Source organism: Colius striatus, chromosome 1, assembly GCF_028858725.1.
Source record: "Colius striatus isolate bColStr4 chromosome 1, bColStr4.1.hap1, whole genome shotgun sequence".
NCBI classification, from domain to species: domain Eukaryota; kingdom Metazoa; phylum Chordata; class Aves; order Coliiformes; family Coliidae; genus Colius; species Colius striatus.
Window position 1 is genome coordinate 164,278,335 of NC_084759.1, and position 16,564 is coordinate 164,294,898.

The 16,564-nt window shown below is 36.5% G+C and overlaps 1 protein-coding gene across 2 annotated transcripts in view; it reads right to left on the reverse strand.

The window, feature by feature from the left end:
• Nucleotides 1-673: 673 nt before the first annotated feature.
• Nucleotides 674-16,564, reverse strand: part of METTL25 (methyltransferase like 25) — a 63,262-nt gene continuing 47,371 nt past the window's right edge. The window contains exons 10-12 of one of the 2 annotated variants that reach the window (XM_062016003.1): nucleotides 3,126-3,200; nucleotides 2,432-2,503; nucleotides 674-918 (exon numbers count right to left, since the gene is read on the reverse strand). In XM_062016003.1, coding sequence (XP_061871987.1) covers nucleotides 820-918; nucleotides 2,432-2,503; nucleotides 3,126-3,200 — 246 coding nt within the window. In that variant the 3' untranslated portion in view covers nucleotides 674-819. Of the gene's footprint in view, nucleotides 919-2,431; nucleotides 2,504-3,125; nucleotides 3,201-15,224; nucleotides 15,250-15,824; nucleotides 15,871-16,564 lie in introns of those variants that run through there. The other variant, XM_062016004.1, reaches the window with a different exon arrangement.

The following is a 16,564-nucleotide window of genomic DNA, read 5'->3' on the forward strand; positions in this document are numbered from 1 at the left end:
AATGAAAAACTGCCTAGTGAATTTCAATTCACTTGGGTACCAAAGTATTTATACCCAACACACTTTGGCCAGATAATTGCTTTCTAATACAATCCAAGGATTACAGAGTGAACCTCAGCAGGGCAGCTGGTTCTTCAACACCAGGACATCTCCTACTGGATTAGAGCACACATATTGTTTTTTCTTTTACAGTGACAGGTAAAAAAATGCATGCCAGGAACATGTCTGAAAGAAAAAGGGTTAATACAAAACTGTTCTTTGCAAGTAGTTACTATTTAGGCTCTTCTAGTTTGCTCTGTAAATAAGTTGGTCCTGATGGTCTGGAGAACAGAGAAGTAAGAAGATCCTATTTAGTCTGTGAACCTCTTGTTTACAGTGCAGGTTATTTTTCTGTTTATACTATGCAACATCTGAAACATCTTTCAGAAAAGAAAAAAGAGGGCAGTTTGAGACTGCTGATGCCAGACACTGGTAAAAATACAGTATGACCTTGTGATTAGAAATATCGAGAGAAGGAATATTGATACATAATGTAATGCCTTAAAAATAAGAAATATAAAGATTATTTGAAAATAATAACTACATAATATAGGTCATAACTTTTATAATAAAGCCAGATCTTCAACATTATTTAATAACTGACGTAAGGAAGCAATGATATTTATACTGGAGATATTTATTTCTCATTATTCAAAGAGGCATTGTACTTTTGCAGCTGAAAAGCAAACAGTATATTTGAAGAATCAATTAAAAATAACAGAAGTGAGGAAACAGCAGTATCAGTTCACAGCTTTCAACCTATCTGCAATTTGCTTCCATTTAAAAACATGACTGTTTCTTCAGAGCAATAACTGCATAGCATCTGGGGGATTTCACGGGATCAAATAACTTCACAAGTCCAGACCAGGCAATGTTGTCCTGTAAAATGATATGTGATTGAGGTACATAAAAATGTGCTTGACTTAAAAGCTAAGATATGGTAATAGGTCCACTGTTTGAAATACAAAAAAAATTTCCTTAACTCAAAGCAGAAAAACCACTTATCTAACAAGAAAATCATGGAAAGTTTATTGTGAAAGAAGGACACCCAAGCCAGGATCTATTTTGAAGTCATTAAGTTACTTCTAGCGCTATCAAATGATAGCTTACCATCCCCTTCATCAATAGATTTTTTTTTCTAGTTGAACTAGAGCAACGAAATTAAGGATCAAGTCCTACTCATTTTATGCAGCCCATTCTACTACTGAAGCTAATTAACTGACTTTTCAAATTAATCAGGCCAGCTGGATCTGGTCTTCATGTTGCATATGGCTTTTATATTTTTTCTTCCTATACACATTTTGTGAATCAACAAGATTAAATCAAAGCGTGTATTAAATTTAGAAAAGGTAAATTAGTGCTAAATGCAGCACATCTGATCTCCTGTCTTGGAAATCATACAGATTGCTATGTGATTTTTAACTAGCTGGCATTTGGGAAAATACATCATTATTTAAATATTTCAAATTGCCTGTCTGTAAAAATACCAGTTAGAACAAAAGCATACATTTACTGCGACTCAGTCGTTCCAAGTGTGCTGTGGCAGAGGATGAAGTGAATTTTTACTTATGATAAAACGGAGCTGTTAAAATGAAAGGTTTATGATGGAAAAACAGAGCTATTCACATGAATGCATTTAATCTTTATTTATAAATTTTATTTTGACTATGGTCGAGAGCTGAAGCTGGGAGATGCTACCACTTCCTCCTACCAAAGTATTGTTTGTCCGAAAAATGTCTCCTGCTTCTGAGTTAATCAGGACAAGCTCAGAACTAGTGTAGAAGAAACATTGTAATATAAATCATTATGGAGTAAATGTAGTAGCATTTGCTTATTATATCCCAGGCCTCCACTTGTAAAATATATGCAGGCTGTATGTTAGTCAAATGTACCTCAGCTGACCCATACAGTTGGAAAAAGTGCACCCTCTCTCACCATTGATCTTAATTAAGAAACAATAAAAGGAAATCATAAACCCTTTGGACTTAATTTAAAATTTCTTGAATTATATGCTCTAAAACATATTCTTTGGAAGCTCTAGCATATACAGTACTATGTTTGTTTAGCATTTCCCATATTATTTTTAATTATTAAATATCTCAATATGTTGTATAAAGTGAGATTTGTTGCATATTCAATTAATTTTTTTTACTATCTATTGACTAGCAATTAGCATACAATTAAACAACCATAAACTTTACTGTTGCTGCTTTGCTGGAAATACAAACATCTGCTGTGCATATGTTTATACTAAATAGAATGAATGCTTATACTTTTGCAAATATGATGAGAATAATAATACTGCAACAGAGACTTTTGGTCTGCATTGGCTGAAATAGTCTCATTTCACTGATGTAGCCTTTAGGTATCATAAAATATAATGCAAAAATACCTGCTCCTTGAGGTAGCAAAGACGATCCAGAAGTATCAAAACTTCTATACAGGGAGCCAGAACAACCTTCAACTGAAAGAAAGATTAGATATTATAAAGACTTTAGGAAAGAGAAACAATACGCTTCCAAATGGCTGTACTTTCATAGAAGAATTCCAGGAAGGTCAATAATGTTCTAGCAGTTCTATTGTACAAATGTCACCTTGCCAATTCTCTCTGTGGGATGGACATCTTCAAAAAAGATTATATTAAAGATCAAAAATACATGGAAAGCCATAAAGCCAGGAGACTATGTTATTTAGTTGCTTTTGAGACATTGTCCAACAAGAAAATGATATTATATGAAGCAGAACAATTTAAAAGAGGGAAATAATGAATTTTAATAAAAAGAATTTTTATGAAATAACTACATGGAGACCAGTCGAAGTTTAAAAAGGAGACTGACATTTCATTTTCCAGAGTAATAGTCCCTCTTGAAAAAGAATCTTCCATGTGTTCGCTTTATTATATTTTACTGACACCTAATATAGTTTTGGAATAGGATATGCTCCAAAGTTTGGAAGGGAGAGCTGCTTTGTTTTTGAGATTGCATACCACAGCATAAGACAGTCCACCTCCACATAAAACTTAACAAGGCTTTGTTCTAGACTACCACATATATACAAGGTAATGGTATTAATCCTATAACTTTTACCATATTAAATGCTTCAAGCTCATTCATTCTGTGCTTGTATTTTTCATAGTAATCCATTATACAGCTGTCTGGGAGCTGCAAGGGATAAAGAAAAAAAGAAAACAACAAAAAAAGAGTTATTCTAGTTATTTTTTCAAGAGAACTTTAAAATGAGATTTTTATTTTTCCTAATTGAAAGTCACAGTACAAAATGAAATTCATGTTTTGTTTTTGAAATTAGCACTTTCCTAAGGTTTATAATGATTTTCCAATAACAGTTTTCTCAGTTTTCATTTACGATAACTGTTCTTCAGACAGCATTTTGTACTGACATGAAATATTGAGATATATTAATTATTCAGAAAGCTCTAGACATTCTAAAATGAGTATTACACAGTAAAGTGGAGATAACATTCTCATTTCCTTTCCCATATATCTTGTGCCTTCTTTACCCCCATCCCCAAGAGATTTATTTAAATAGCTGAGGAGTGGATTCTGGTGTGAGAGTAACATGCTTCAGTCAAGAATCCTCGATGGTATTTCATATTACAAAGCCTACTATCAGATTCTGGAAATAATACTTAGTTTCTCTGTGTCTCAAGTTACCCATCTTTAAAACAAAACTTTCTCTACTTAGTTTGAAGTACTGCATGTTCCCTTCTTCTTTCCCCAAGCACTGGATGCAACATCGTCAACACTGCCACTATGACTATAAATGCTGTGATTTGGGGGCTGAATTTGACACAAGGGCAGCTCAAGAACCCAACTAAGCCAAATATCTCTTCCCTTTTCAGCCTTTATTGGCCAGAGCATGACAGCAGGTAGCTAGAGCTATGACCATAACTGCTCTTCACAACGCATCTTGTCTATAGAGTAGCCAAACCACGACATTTTCCAGATTTTACAGGTCATGACATCTCTACTCTTCTGCTGTCTACATTCCTGAATGCCAAACAAGACAGCTGAGGTGACCACTTAAGGAACCTGTCAGAGAAGTGGGAAGAAGGTTTGCAATGCTGTTGGCAATGGAGGCTCCTGGAAAGGGCAGAGTCGAAAAGAGCTTGCTGCACTTCTTCAGTACTGAGAGTTTGCAGTATGGTTACTCTGTTGTGCCTGTGGAAAGAGCTGGTCCACAACTATGATTCTATGACAAAAAACTAGGAAAGCTGAAACATTTAATACATTTCTGCACACTTTTATCAGAAAAGTAATCTGACAGTACGGCTAATCCAGTTGCAAAGAAGTAAAATCTCAGCCTAAAATAGGGAAACAAATTAGAGAACATTTGCAAAAATTCTAAGTTCTGCAATCAGTTATGTATTATAAACTTCATCCTAAGACAGCCAAGAAGGGAATAAAGTGGTCTCAGAACTACTACTCATTGTCACTGAGAAGTTCTCAAAGATGGTATGTCAGATGGCTAGTCGATGTATGTCTTTTATCATAGAGCAGTTAGTTCAAATTCAGTGGATGAAAAAGAACGGAACAATTAAAGAATTTAAAAACACTGAAAGACAAGTAGATGAGTACCAGTAAATATCAACTTGTCAAGGACAAATCACAAGTCAGTATACTTCGTCTGTAAGAGTGTGAAAGGATTCCTGACAGCAAAAAACAACTGGTTGTCATATATTCTGATTTTGGCAAGATTTCTGATACCATTTGGCTAAACATTTTTACAGGCAAATGTAAGAAACAAGGCTTAAAGTATTATAAAGCAAGTGAAAACTGTTTGAATGACCATAACCAGAGACTAGCTATTAACAAGCCTTTGAATAACTGAAAAGACCTGCTGACCTGAGGTCCATTACAAAATGCAATGTTTTCATTAAGAAGTCAGACAATAGGGTAGAAACCACATTAACTAAATCTGCAACTGTACCAAAGGAAGACAATGCTAGAACTTAACATAATTTTCAGAAATTGGAGCATTGCTTAGAAAAGAAGTTCAAAATCCTATACAGAAAAGCAGAAGGGACTACAGTCAGGTAGAACTAACAAAACACCAAAAACACTCTGGAAGATCACAGAATCATAGAATCCTATCAGCTGGAATAAACCTTTAAGATCACCTAGTCCAAACACTAACCTAACACTGCCAAGCCCACCACTAAAACATGTCCCTCAGCAACTCATCTATGTGTCTTTTAAATATTTCCACGAATGGTGACTTCACCACTTCCCAGGGCAGCCTGTTCTACAATCCTCTCGGTGATAAAGTTCTTCCACATCTCCAATCTAAATCTCCCCTGGTGCAACGTAAGGCCACTTCCTCATGTCCTATCGTTCATTGCTTGAGAGAAGAGATCCACTCCCACTTCGCTACAACCCCCTTTCAGGTAGTTGTATAGAGTGGTCAGGTCTCCCCTCAGCCTCCTCTTCTCCAGGCTAAGCAATCCCAGCTCCCTCATCAGACTTTTTCTCCAGACCCTTTCACCAGCTTTGTTGCCTGTCTCTGGACATGTTCCAGCACCTCAATGTCCTTATAGGGAGTGGCCCAGAACTGGGCATAGCATTTGAGGTGCGGCCTCTCCAGTGCCAAGTACTTGGGGACAATCCTTTCCCTGTTCCTGCTGGTCACTCTATTTCTGACACAAGTCAGGATGCCATTAGCCCTCTTGGCCACCTGGGCACACTGCTGGCTCTGCTGGCTCACATTCAGTCATCTGTCAATTAACACCTCCAGGTCCTTTCCCGCCAGACAGCTTTCCAGTCACACATCCCCAGCCCCTAGTGTTGCATCAGGTTGTTGTGGCCCAAGTGCAGGACCTGGCACTTGGTCTTGTTGAACCTCATACAATTGGCCTTGGCCCATGGATCCAGTCTGTCCAGGTCCCTCAGAGGGGCCTTCCTGCCCTCATGGAGATTTATGCATCTGCCCAGCTTCATGTCACCTGCAAATTTACTGAGGGTGCACTCGACCCCCTCATCCAGATCATTCACAAAGATGTTAAATGGAAAGGCAGAAGGAACTACATTCAGGCAAAAACAATCAACTGTTCAGGATGGGGAACACCAAATGACAGTCTGGAAGATACAGCAGATCACAAGCTGAGCAAGAGTCACAGTTGTGCTACTGCAAAAAAAAGCAATTGCCATTCTGTGACACGTATGGGAGAGCAGCCTGCAAAGCACAGGAGGTAATCCTTCAGCTCTGCTTGGCAGCGGCATGCTCTATCTGGAATACTGCATCCATTTTGAGGCATCAGATTTCAAAGAAAGAAATTAACTGTCTGAAAAAGCCCTGAGAGAGAAAAGGGATCAGAGATCTAGAAACATGAAGAAAGATTGAGAACTGGAATTGATCAGGCTAAATTAGAGAAAACTGAGAACGGGCATAATAAGACACTTTACAAGGCCATCACCAAGAGGCAGGGAACAGTTTGATGACTGTGTCTACAATGGATAAGAACTAACGGGCTTGCAATGCAGAAAAAAAAGCCAGTCAAAATCTGAAGAAACTTTCTCTCTTTGAGGTTAATTAAGAACTAGGGAGGTTGTCAGTCTCCATCACAGGAAGCTTTAAGAAGCTTTAATAAAGATTTTTCAGGAATGATGCAAAATTCTAACTCTGCCCTAAAACAATGAGATGAATCAGGAAAACTTCTGTAGTCTTTCAGTCATATTTTTTTTTAATTAGAAACGACTTTTTCCTAACTACAGAGACAATGTTGAGTAGCTGATCTGGCAGTACTTATGTGAACTATGAGGAATTCTTGGTCTTGTTGCTATTTAATTTTCAGCAAAGCTGTGCAAATATGTGAAGGGCTTTTTTTCTCTTTTCCTCTAAAGAGTCAAACCAACTAAAATGTACCAGTCATGAGATAAACAAAATAGTTTATTTAACTTCTGCTCTATTTCAGCCGAGAATTAAAAAGGTTTTACTATAATGGATTTTTAAAAGTATGGCTATTTGGAATTAAAATGCAAAGATCTGTACTTCTAAAAATGCAATCATGAAACTTTTCTGCTTTTGCTTCCTTTATGTTCTACATATTTCAATATAAAGCATTAAAATTAAAAGAAAACAAGCTGTGAAACGTTTGGCAAACAAAAAGCCGGATCAAAAAATGTCTCTTGGATGTTGCCATACTCAGGGACTGAGCCCAAATGTCTTTTCCACTCCCTCCTTGCTTAGTACATATTCCAACTGAATGCATCCTGCTGTCATGGACAGATTAGGTACTTTTCCGAACTGTGCTTCAGTTAAAAGTTTGGTGAGTAAACCAATTAAAAGCAACAGCCCAGCTGGAAAAGGAGGGAAAGCATTCACCACAAAGCACTGATAGAAAAGGATGTGAAAAGAGTAATTGGTAGCTGGCTATGTGGTCAATGTATTAGAAGATGACTAAAACCTAGATAACACTGGCTTTATCTGAAATTCCAACAGCTTGCCACCTGGTTCCAGTTCTTAAAAGGTACCCAACACAATCTTCAGCTATCCTTCCAAGATAAAGTAGAAGTAAAATATTGTTTGCATTTTTAGAAATGGAATTGTACTTACACATGCAAAGCAAGTCTCACTGAGCCACTGGAGTTGTCCATGCAACTGTTCCCTATGCAGGGTTGCCACATATTTGTGTATTTACAAAAAATTCTTTAAACACATGTATTAAGCATACATTAGGATGTTGATACTATGAACTTTCATCCTGAGTGAAAATGCATGAAAAAACCAAATACATATGTCATGAACTTGTCTTAATGTAGCTTATGTCACTTATACTCGAGTGACCTTCAACATATACAGAGAGGTTTTGGCCAGTGTATTTTGGCTGATTTAGCTACAGTGTATCCTCATCTTTACCTGGTTGAGAACAAAAGCACCTCATCTCTGCACTGCAGTGGTGGTGCATGCTTTCTTTTAAATTAGTTTCTTTGTGGACTAGTGTGGTTGCTCAAATAGCTGAACCAACCAAGAGTAACTTGAGACCAACAAGGTCTCCATTGATTTAGTTATAACTATATGCTGAAGGTGGCACTAAAACTATACCTTAGGCCAGACCCAACTGTTGTGAACACTTGGAGACTGTCAATGGAGCCCAGAGTGCATGTAAGATACCACGTTGGTGAGCATACCCAAGTTAGGCTGCAATTCCACAAGTGTGCTGGCTGAGCACGGGCTGAATGGAAAACATTCAGGCACAGGGTTTGTGACTAATTGTCACACACTTAACATTTCTCCAGAGAGTATTTTTTTTCAGAGTTGTCTCTTTCCCTTGTCTAAGAGTATTTTGACTGAAAGTGTCTTTTACTGTCCAACACTGCATACGCCCTAAAGAGGAGAGACAGAGCCTAAGTTCCACAGTCTGTTCAAACAGATGTAATTCCTCTTTGCTGCCTCAAAGGGACTACTTTCCCCTGCACTGATCGCATATTTCCATGTTTCCTCTCTCTTGTACCAGCATTATCATGAACACTAGCACGAGTCCATGAAAGCGGTGAGGCAAGCCTTTTAGCAGAGCAGTGTGATCTCCCAGATCAGCTCTTGGGAGATCATGCCATACAGCAACTTTTCAAAATTTTCCTATGACTAAGGTACTTTAAAATAATGTAATGTAATGTAATATAGTGTAAAATAATGTAAACCAGATAATAATAGGAATTACTAAGAAACTTTACTTCAAACTTTGTTTAAAATTCATTTCAAATGAATGCAATCTGTATTATTTATATCTAATTGAAATAAGCACACCTGTTATGATTTCTTGTCAGACTACAATGTTACACTACCGTCAATTGTGATAGTACTTCGTCTGTTTAAAAAACCAATTAAACTTGGAAACAGAGTTATACACGTATAGTTTATAGGCTGTAACACAAGTGTTACCTGAGTCTGTGTTCAATATTTCCCTAACTAACAAATGAACTAGCAAATCTGTGAGTTGAAATTCCTTCTGTCCAATAAAACAGTTGAGAAAGTCAACTCTGACAATTGTAAAATGCATTAAATGTGTAAACTCATTTAGCACCTTCAGCTTTTGACTGTTCAAACTCAGTTAATTGCCATGTTAGAATTCAGGGAAGAGTGGAGAATATTGTTTTGACTTTGGCTCCATGTTTGCCCAATAAAAAGCATCAAAAGTATAAATAATCTTATCAAAGACCAACAAGTTTGAGGTATTCAATATCTTTTAGAGATATCAACACTGAATTTGGTGGTACTGGTGGTACTTAGCATACTTTCATGAAATCTATTTGAAAGCAAAATTGGTTTACCCCATTTATATCCCAAAAAGCACACTCCACAAAAATTACGAATTTGCCAGTACTTATTTTCTAGTTAAGACAGAATTTTCAGAAACTCAGAAACATTACAGATGATAAATGAATCACATATTAAGCCATTTGAATTTAAAAAGTGAAAGAAATTCATTCGATTAAAGAGTTTATATTGGTGCTGAATTCAAGCTTAGAAATTCTTCACTAAACTAATCCTTTGGGATGGGTTTAGAGAATGACATAGCCTTGTAGTTAAAATCTTTTTAAAGTCAGTAAATCAGAAATTCATGTGAAAAACTACTTTTGCCTGTAAAAATTTAAACATATAATTTGTACTGAAGGTGAAACAAGTAAAGATCAGTCTATTACTTTATGGCCATGGAAACTTTATTAAACCTACTCTAGGAAGGATGGAACTGCCCAAACACTTCATTTTAGAAAAAAATTGCAGCTTTCTAAATACTGTAATGTAACTTATCCTGACAAACTCCATAAGGACAGAGGCTTTTTATCTTGTAGCAAGCTCACTTTGTCATTTATTTATGATATTGCTTGTCAATGATGTGTACAGAACACAATGTCTCTTAATGATACAGTTTAGGAGAAAACATGCAAAACATGGTTCAACATGTTTTGACCAACTGTGTTCAATGAACCAGAAGAACATTTAGAACATCTGAAGCACAGCTGCTGTAGGACCAAACTAGGAAATATTTGTGATAAATTGCAAAAGGTATTGTAAGAGAAGCACAGATGTGAAAATGGGAAGGAATATCCTCAAAGCCTACTCACCATTACATGAGTAGAACATGACTACTAAAATCAGGACAGCTCGTGACACAGGTTGGAGTGACAGAACCATAAGATTGGATTGTTTCAGTTTAAAAAGTCCAACTACTTACCTAACACTGCAAACACCACCACTAAACCACGCAGTGGTCTCTCTCAACACCTTATCTACATGTCTTTAAACATTTCCAGGGATGGTGACTCCACCACCTCCCTGGTCAGCCTGTTCCAGTGTCTAACTACCCTCTCAGTAAAGAAGCTTCTCCTAATATCCAATCAAAACCTCCCTGGCATAATGTGAGGCATAACTTGTGATCATGTGACCTCTCAGCCTCATTTTATCCAGACTAAACAACCCCAGCTCCCTCAGCTGTTCCTTGTAAGACTTGTGGAAAGGAGGAAAATATGATCCTATGGATGGATCCCAAGAAACTCAAGAGCTATTTCTAAACATCTTCCCAGCCACTGACTGTGAAGGTATCTGCAATGTACATTTGCCACTGCATTTTCACAAGGCAATTGGGACATCTGAGTCTCTTAGCAGTCATCTTTGAAACTCTCATCTTTAAGTTCTTGTCTTTGCACTGTTTTCACAGAATCACAGAATGGTAGGGGTTGGAAAGGACCTCTAGAGATCATCTAGTCCAGTCCCTCTGCTCAAGAAGGTTTACCTCAATCAGGTCCCACAGGAAGGTGTTCAAGTGGGTTTGAAACCTCCAGAGAACGACATTCCACAAGCCTCCTGGGCAGCTTGTGCCAGGGCTCCCTCACCCTTACAGTAAAGTAATTTTTTCTTGTAAGTGGAACTTTTTCTGTTCCAGCTTTTAACTGAAGTATTTCCATTTAATACTCCAGGAATATGAACAAAGCAAATTGGAACTATTTTTGTCTTAGTTTTTAAAAGAGCACTATTATCACATAAATAAATGCAAGCAAGTATGGCATAATTTATGTCTGCTGAAAATTTATTCAGGCCTGAGACCAATATATTAAACATAGATTCAGCTAAGACGAATAACTGCCTTGTCATAAAATAAGACATCTCCTTAATCCATGCTCACTCTACCATCTGAGCAATTATAAAAAGGAAACTTATATTAAATCTGTATTTCTAAAACTGTGATAAATCACTGAAACCCGCACTACGACCATATTTATGGTCCAAGTGTAAACCCAATTATTTTAAAAATTAACATAATCCTTATTTCACTTTTGAAAAAATAAGCAGTCAGTTACTTTATTATTGTCTTAAAAACTCAGGCTTTTGACTTTATTTTTTACTTGATAGTTATGGCTCGAGATAACCTGTAGCTCAAGAGATAGCTCAGCTCCCTACTTTTCAGGTATTACATGTATGCTAATGGTATTGGTAGGCATTTGCATCATCTAAATGGAAGCAATAAGTCAAATATGCATGCTTTTATGTTTTATTAAAAAGTAACACTTCTAAAAAATCACTACTGCTATATGAAACATACATCAACTAGTCATGCTAATTGTACACAAATTGTCCAAAGACATGAGAAAAAAATGTCTGACAAAACCTCAATTACTGAAAAATAATATTTTCACACCAATTCAGATTTCAGTATTACCTACCACTCAAAATTAAACAGCCTGGAATCTGTGAAACACAATGTCAATGTAGCAAAGGGAAGGAATTTAGGAATTCCAGTAAAACTCAACTAGTAAGCCCAAGGTATATCAGATATCTTTGGATCTACGCAATGATATTAAAAATGCAAGCATAAATAATATAGAAAAAAAGGATTATTTTATAAAGAAATTATTTGTAATATTTTCAGACAATTCTTAATTAAAAAATATAAACCTAAAAATTTTGGTTAAAGCACTAACGCACTTACTTAATTACACATACTTCCAAACACATCATCTTAGCAGAACATGCAAGCTGCAATGACTTACATTTAAATTTAGCTACATCAAGGCTCTGAAATATTTTGAGTTTAACATTGATGGACATAATATATCAAATATCAAAGTTGTTGAAATTACTTAAGATGATAAATGAGCTTTTTACAGGACATGAGTTTCTCTTACTGTGTTACTAATATAAATGCTACTGTGATGGGTACAGTCCCTCACAGAAGGCTCTAGTGCCCTTTCCTGACCCGCCTGTTGAGATCTGACAGCTGTAAATCATTGTGGGATGCTCTACCTTAAGCACAGGACCAGAAAAAGACAAATGGGCAGCAGCTGTTTTTACAAAGTCTGGTCAGGGATAGAGCAAATGGGGATGGAAACTGAGCACTAACTATGTTTACTGTTGCAGATCTCATCTCCGGTTTTTAGAAGGGGCACCTGTCAAATAAAAGACTTTTTTTGGTGGAAGGGCCCCAAAAACTTCACATTATGTGCAGACACTAGACTGTTCAAAACTGAAACACACTAGTCACAGGAGACTTGGAAGCTCGGTTAAATAAAACCAAGTAAATCTACAACAACACACTTGCTGACAGGTAGAGAAGTTCCTCTTTGTGTGTGAAAGCTTAAGGTGACCTTACCTATGAAATTGTTATATTTCCAAGGATTTGTCTACATCTGAAAGAGTTAAGTGACTTGTGAAGCATTTTGACTAAGACAAAGTAACTACCTTATACGCTATTAGACCATTGCAGTAACTATAGTGTGAATACAGCACAAGACGAAATCAAAGTGACTAATAGCTTCCTTTGCGGATGTGTCAGGAGTGTTTCCAGCCCTGTATATCTTCCTGCAACCGGACATGGCATTAAATAGCATTCTTTCCCTGTTCCCAGACTGCACTTTACACAAATCCTGGCCAGCTTCTCTTACAAAGCTCCACCCACTGAGGCTCTCCCTCACCAGAAGAAATGGTGCCTTGCTGGGGCACAGGTCACCAAGTCTGTTGGAACATATCCAGGCCTTAGCCTTGTTAGCACCTTCCCCCTTTAATCACCTTTAAAGCCAAGCTCTATGAAAGATCTTCTGCTAATCTACCCCAACAAGTACAGGGCACCAGGTAATTTAAAAGAGTTGTTGTTTTTTTTTTTTTAATTCAAAGAGTCTAGAAATACACAAATACTTACACAAGGACTTTTTGCTATGGCAATTGCATTTGTTTTAAGCTGCAAACAAGTATATTAATAATAACATTTAAAATCCATCTGCAATGCCTCTATAAACAGAGCTAAAACGTGTTCTGCTGAAGAGGAAAGAGTGATTGCTCTTGCTGTTTGAAAGAAGCATGGCTAAGAAATGTAAGAGCAGCCAGCTCCTCTACGAGAAAGAACAGAGAAAAATGCTTCATTCTCTTCAGTGAGAGTCCCACATTCATGTTAAATGAAAAGTAAAACAGTAAATATACGGGAAAATAAATCTTCTGATAGAATTTCTCCCATAGCTATGCAACACTGAATGGTCTGCCCATACAATACAGAGTGTGTAAGAACAGAGTGAGCTATGACAAAGAAAACAACCAGGAATAAAATATTGCGTTGGTGTGTATCCAGACTTATTACTAAAGCCCTGTGCAGAGATCCATGGCCCACAAAGAAATTCCATCAGTTCCGAGGCTAGAAGCAATATAACCATACCTGTGAAGCATCAAGCTCACACTAAAAGACCTCTCTCTGCCCTCATAAAATGAGAATATTTTGTCAGACATTCAGTAGTCGTGGTGTATGTTTCACTTCTACTACCCAGGTGGAGAGATGTGTGAAAGAAATGATCCTGGACCAAAAGCAGAAAAAAGTTGTTCATTTGCATCTCAGTGTTTAATCTGGACTCAACGGGTTCTTCCATATTGAAGAGAACCATAATGGAGGAAATTATTTTCACAAAGGTAATAGGAAACTGTAGTCCCTGAACAGTAACTTGTGACAACGAATGACCTGAGGTGATTGATAAATGCTTTTTTGTTTTTACAAAAACTATTTTACTATTTTGTCTCACTTACTTCTGATTAACAATCTTTTCGTATAGGGTCTGGTTCTTATTCAAATAAGCCAAGATCTCCATATCTACTTTACAAATGAAAGATGCAGAGAGATTTATTCACATGAAAAACTGACAGGATTAAAGACCTTTACTGAAGAACAATAGTAAAAAATAACTTACTGCTTCAACATCTAGATCTGGTAAGAGTCTTCATCAGTTCTATATTTAGCAAAAGGCATACACTTAGAGAAATGACTACGAAGGTAGGTTAGATGTCTTAGGTACCTGATCTCTTTATCCTGCCTCCACATTTGTCTGGAATGGAAAATGACTGCACTGTACTATCAAGGGCTATCCCTTGATAGGGGAACAGACACATCAGTGTGTACAAAGGAAGCAGCTGGGATGCTCATTACAAACCATGAATATGGAAGACTGTTTATGTCCCACAGTCCACATTCATCCACAGTACCCAAAAACACTCATGAATTTACCATCCATGCCAATCTACCAGATCCTGGCAGTGACTCCTAAAAACTTTGTGCCATTGCCCCTCTACCTTTCAGTACATTTATCATCATGCAGAGATTAAAGTGTCTTCGGTTTTCTGACTTCTGTTTTTAAACCATATTTTTGCATATGTAAAACAGACTCATATGCAAACATTCTTTTTCCTCACAGTTCTCTATTACACATCATTACTAAGTTTTAGCTATTTTTTTAATATCACCTAAATAAACTTATGGATGAAGACAACAATTGCCTCTTTTTTTTTTTTTCTGTGAATGACAGACACATTTTGAGTTATGTTGGAAGTATCTTTCCCATATGCTTACTTGCCTTATATATAGTCTTCACAAGGCATCAATTTTTGACCACTGCCGGAGACAGAGTAGACATTTGGTCTATGCAATACAACTGCTCTTTTGTTCGTATTTAGAAACAGAGCTAGAAAACAAATTCTCCATAAATTTCCCTTTGATTTCTGTTGTCTTTTGAAAGCAAATGTTTGGGCTTCATCACATTTTTAGCTATGTAAGTATTTTTTTTCTAAAGAGTGGAATTTAACTCATTGTCCAATATTGTGTAGATATAGTGCTGATCCCACCATGAAAACTGCAGTGTCAGAACCACTGTTGAGGGAGCAGTAACAACTTTCCTTTCAGTAGTATCAAAATAGCATGGTTGTGTGCTGCTGTAGATTTCAACATAGCTGGGAAATAAAAAATAATACTGTTTAGATCAGCGTAAAATTCAGTCTGTAGTATGCAGCCAGCTGTACATAAAAATGAGGAGAAATACAAGCGGAAATGATCATTTACTCGAATCCCATCTTTAGCCACCACACAAACATGTGCAGCTTGAAGCCGTGTTGACAGATATCTTTCTCTCAGGGCAACCTGGATATGTCCAGATCCCAACTAGCAAAAAGTGGGGTGTCTAAAATCAAACATCCTACATACAGTGTCTGTGCTTACTGGTTTTAAAGAAAAGAATGTATAACTCTCTACCAGTAGAGTTTATTCAATGATTTAGTAAACTGATTATTGCATAAACAATCCACTATTGCTTTTGGATGATTGTACATAAACTGAGGAAGACACAACTTCAGTAGTTTTTTTCAGATGAGGTAAATGCATGACGTTAGTGTCTATTTATACAGAAAAGCAAACAGGTAATTCAATTCACAAACATAAACAAATATAATCTTTTTAAAACATAGAGAACTTCAGGAATAAGTTTTTTTCTTAATGCTCCAAGCTTGATTCCAGCACAATTTCCACTTACTTGTTTATTTGATTTTGCATTTTTTCTAGTTCACGGTTTGATGTGCCTGGAAAATATTTTAAGGGACTGGAAATTTTGACTACAGATTTTAAGCATTGCTTTATCAAAAGACTGTGAAAATATTTACCTTAACATACTTAACATTACCTTTTTCTTTGATTTTTACTACACTTTCTGATATTCAGTCTAATACTCTCAAGTGTTACTCTCATTGCACAACTTGTTCTCACAGAGTGGCTGTGATCATCACACAGTCATATTCCTTGCCTAATGCTATGTTGCCATCTGTTGACCAATTTAGCAGCCGTAGTCCAAAACATAAAAAGAACTCCCTTCCAAATAAAAAAACCCATTCAAGAACATAAAAAAATCTCTGGGAGATCTGACAAATTTAAATGTTAATCTTATATTCACTTCTTTCTCTCTATCTAGGAAAGTCATAATATTTATCCTTAACATCTACTAATTTAAAGAAAACCAAGTATTAGGTCTTTACGGATTTGCAAAGGCTACTGAAGGAGATTGTCTAAAGGCTAAAATACATTGGAAATGCTTTAGGAACTAAATTTTAAAAGAAACATACTAAACATATAAAATGGGTTAAAATGTTTACTATGTCACTCATTATTCATGTTTTTTGGGTCACTTTCAGAATAAACTTAAGTACAGGTGAAAAAGTAATATGTTTGTACAGGACAGTTCTTCATCTGGATTTAATAGGGTGCAAGAGTTAAAACAGG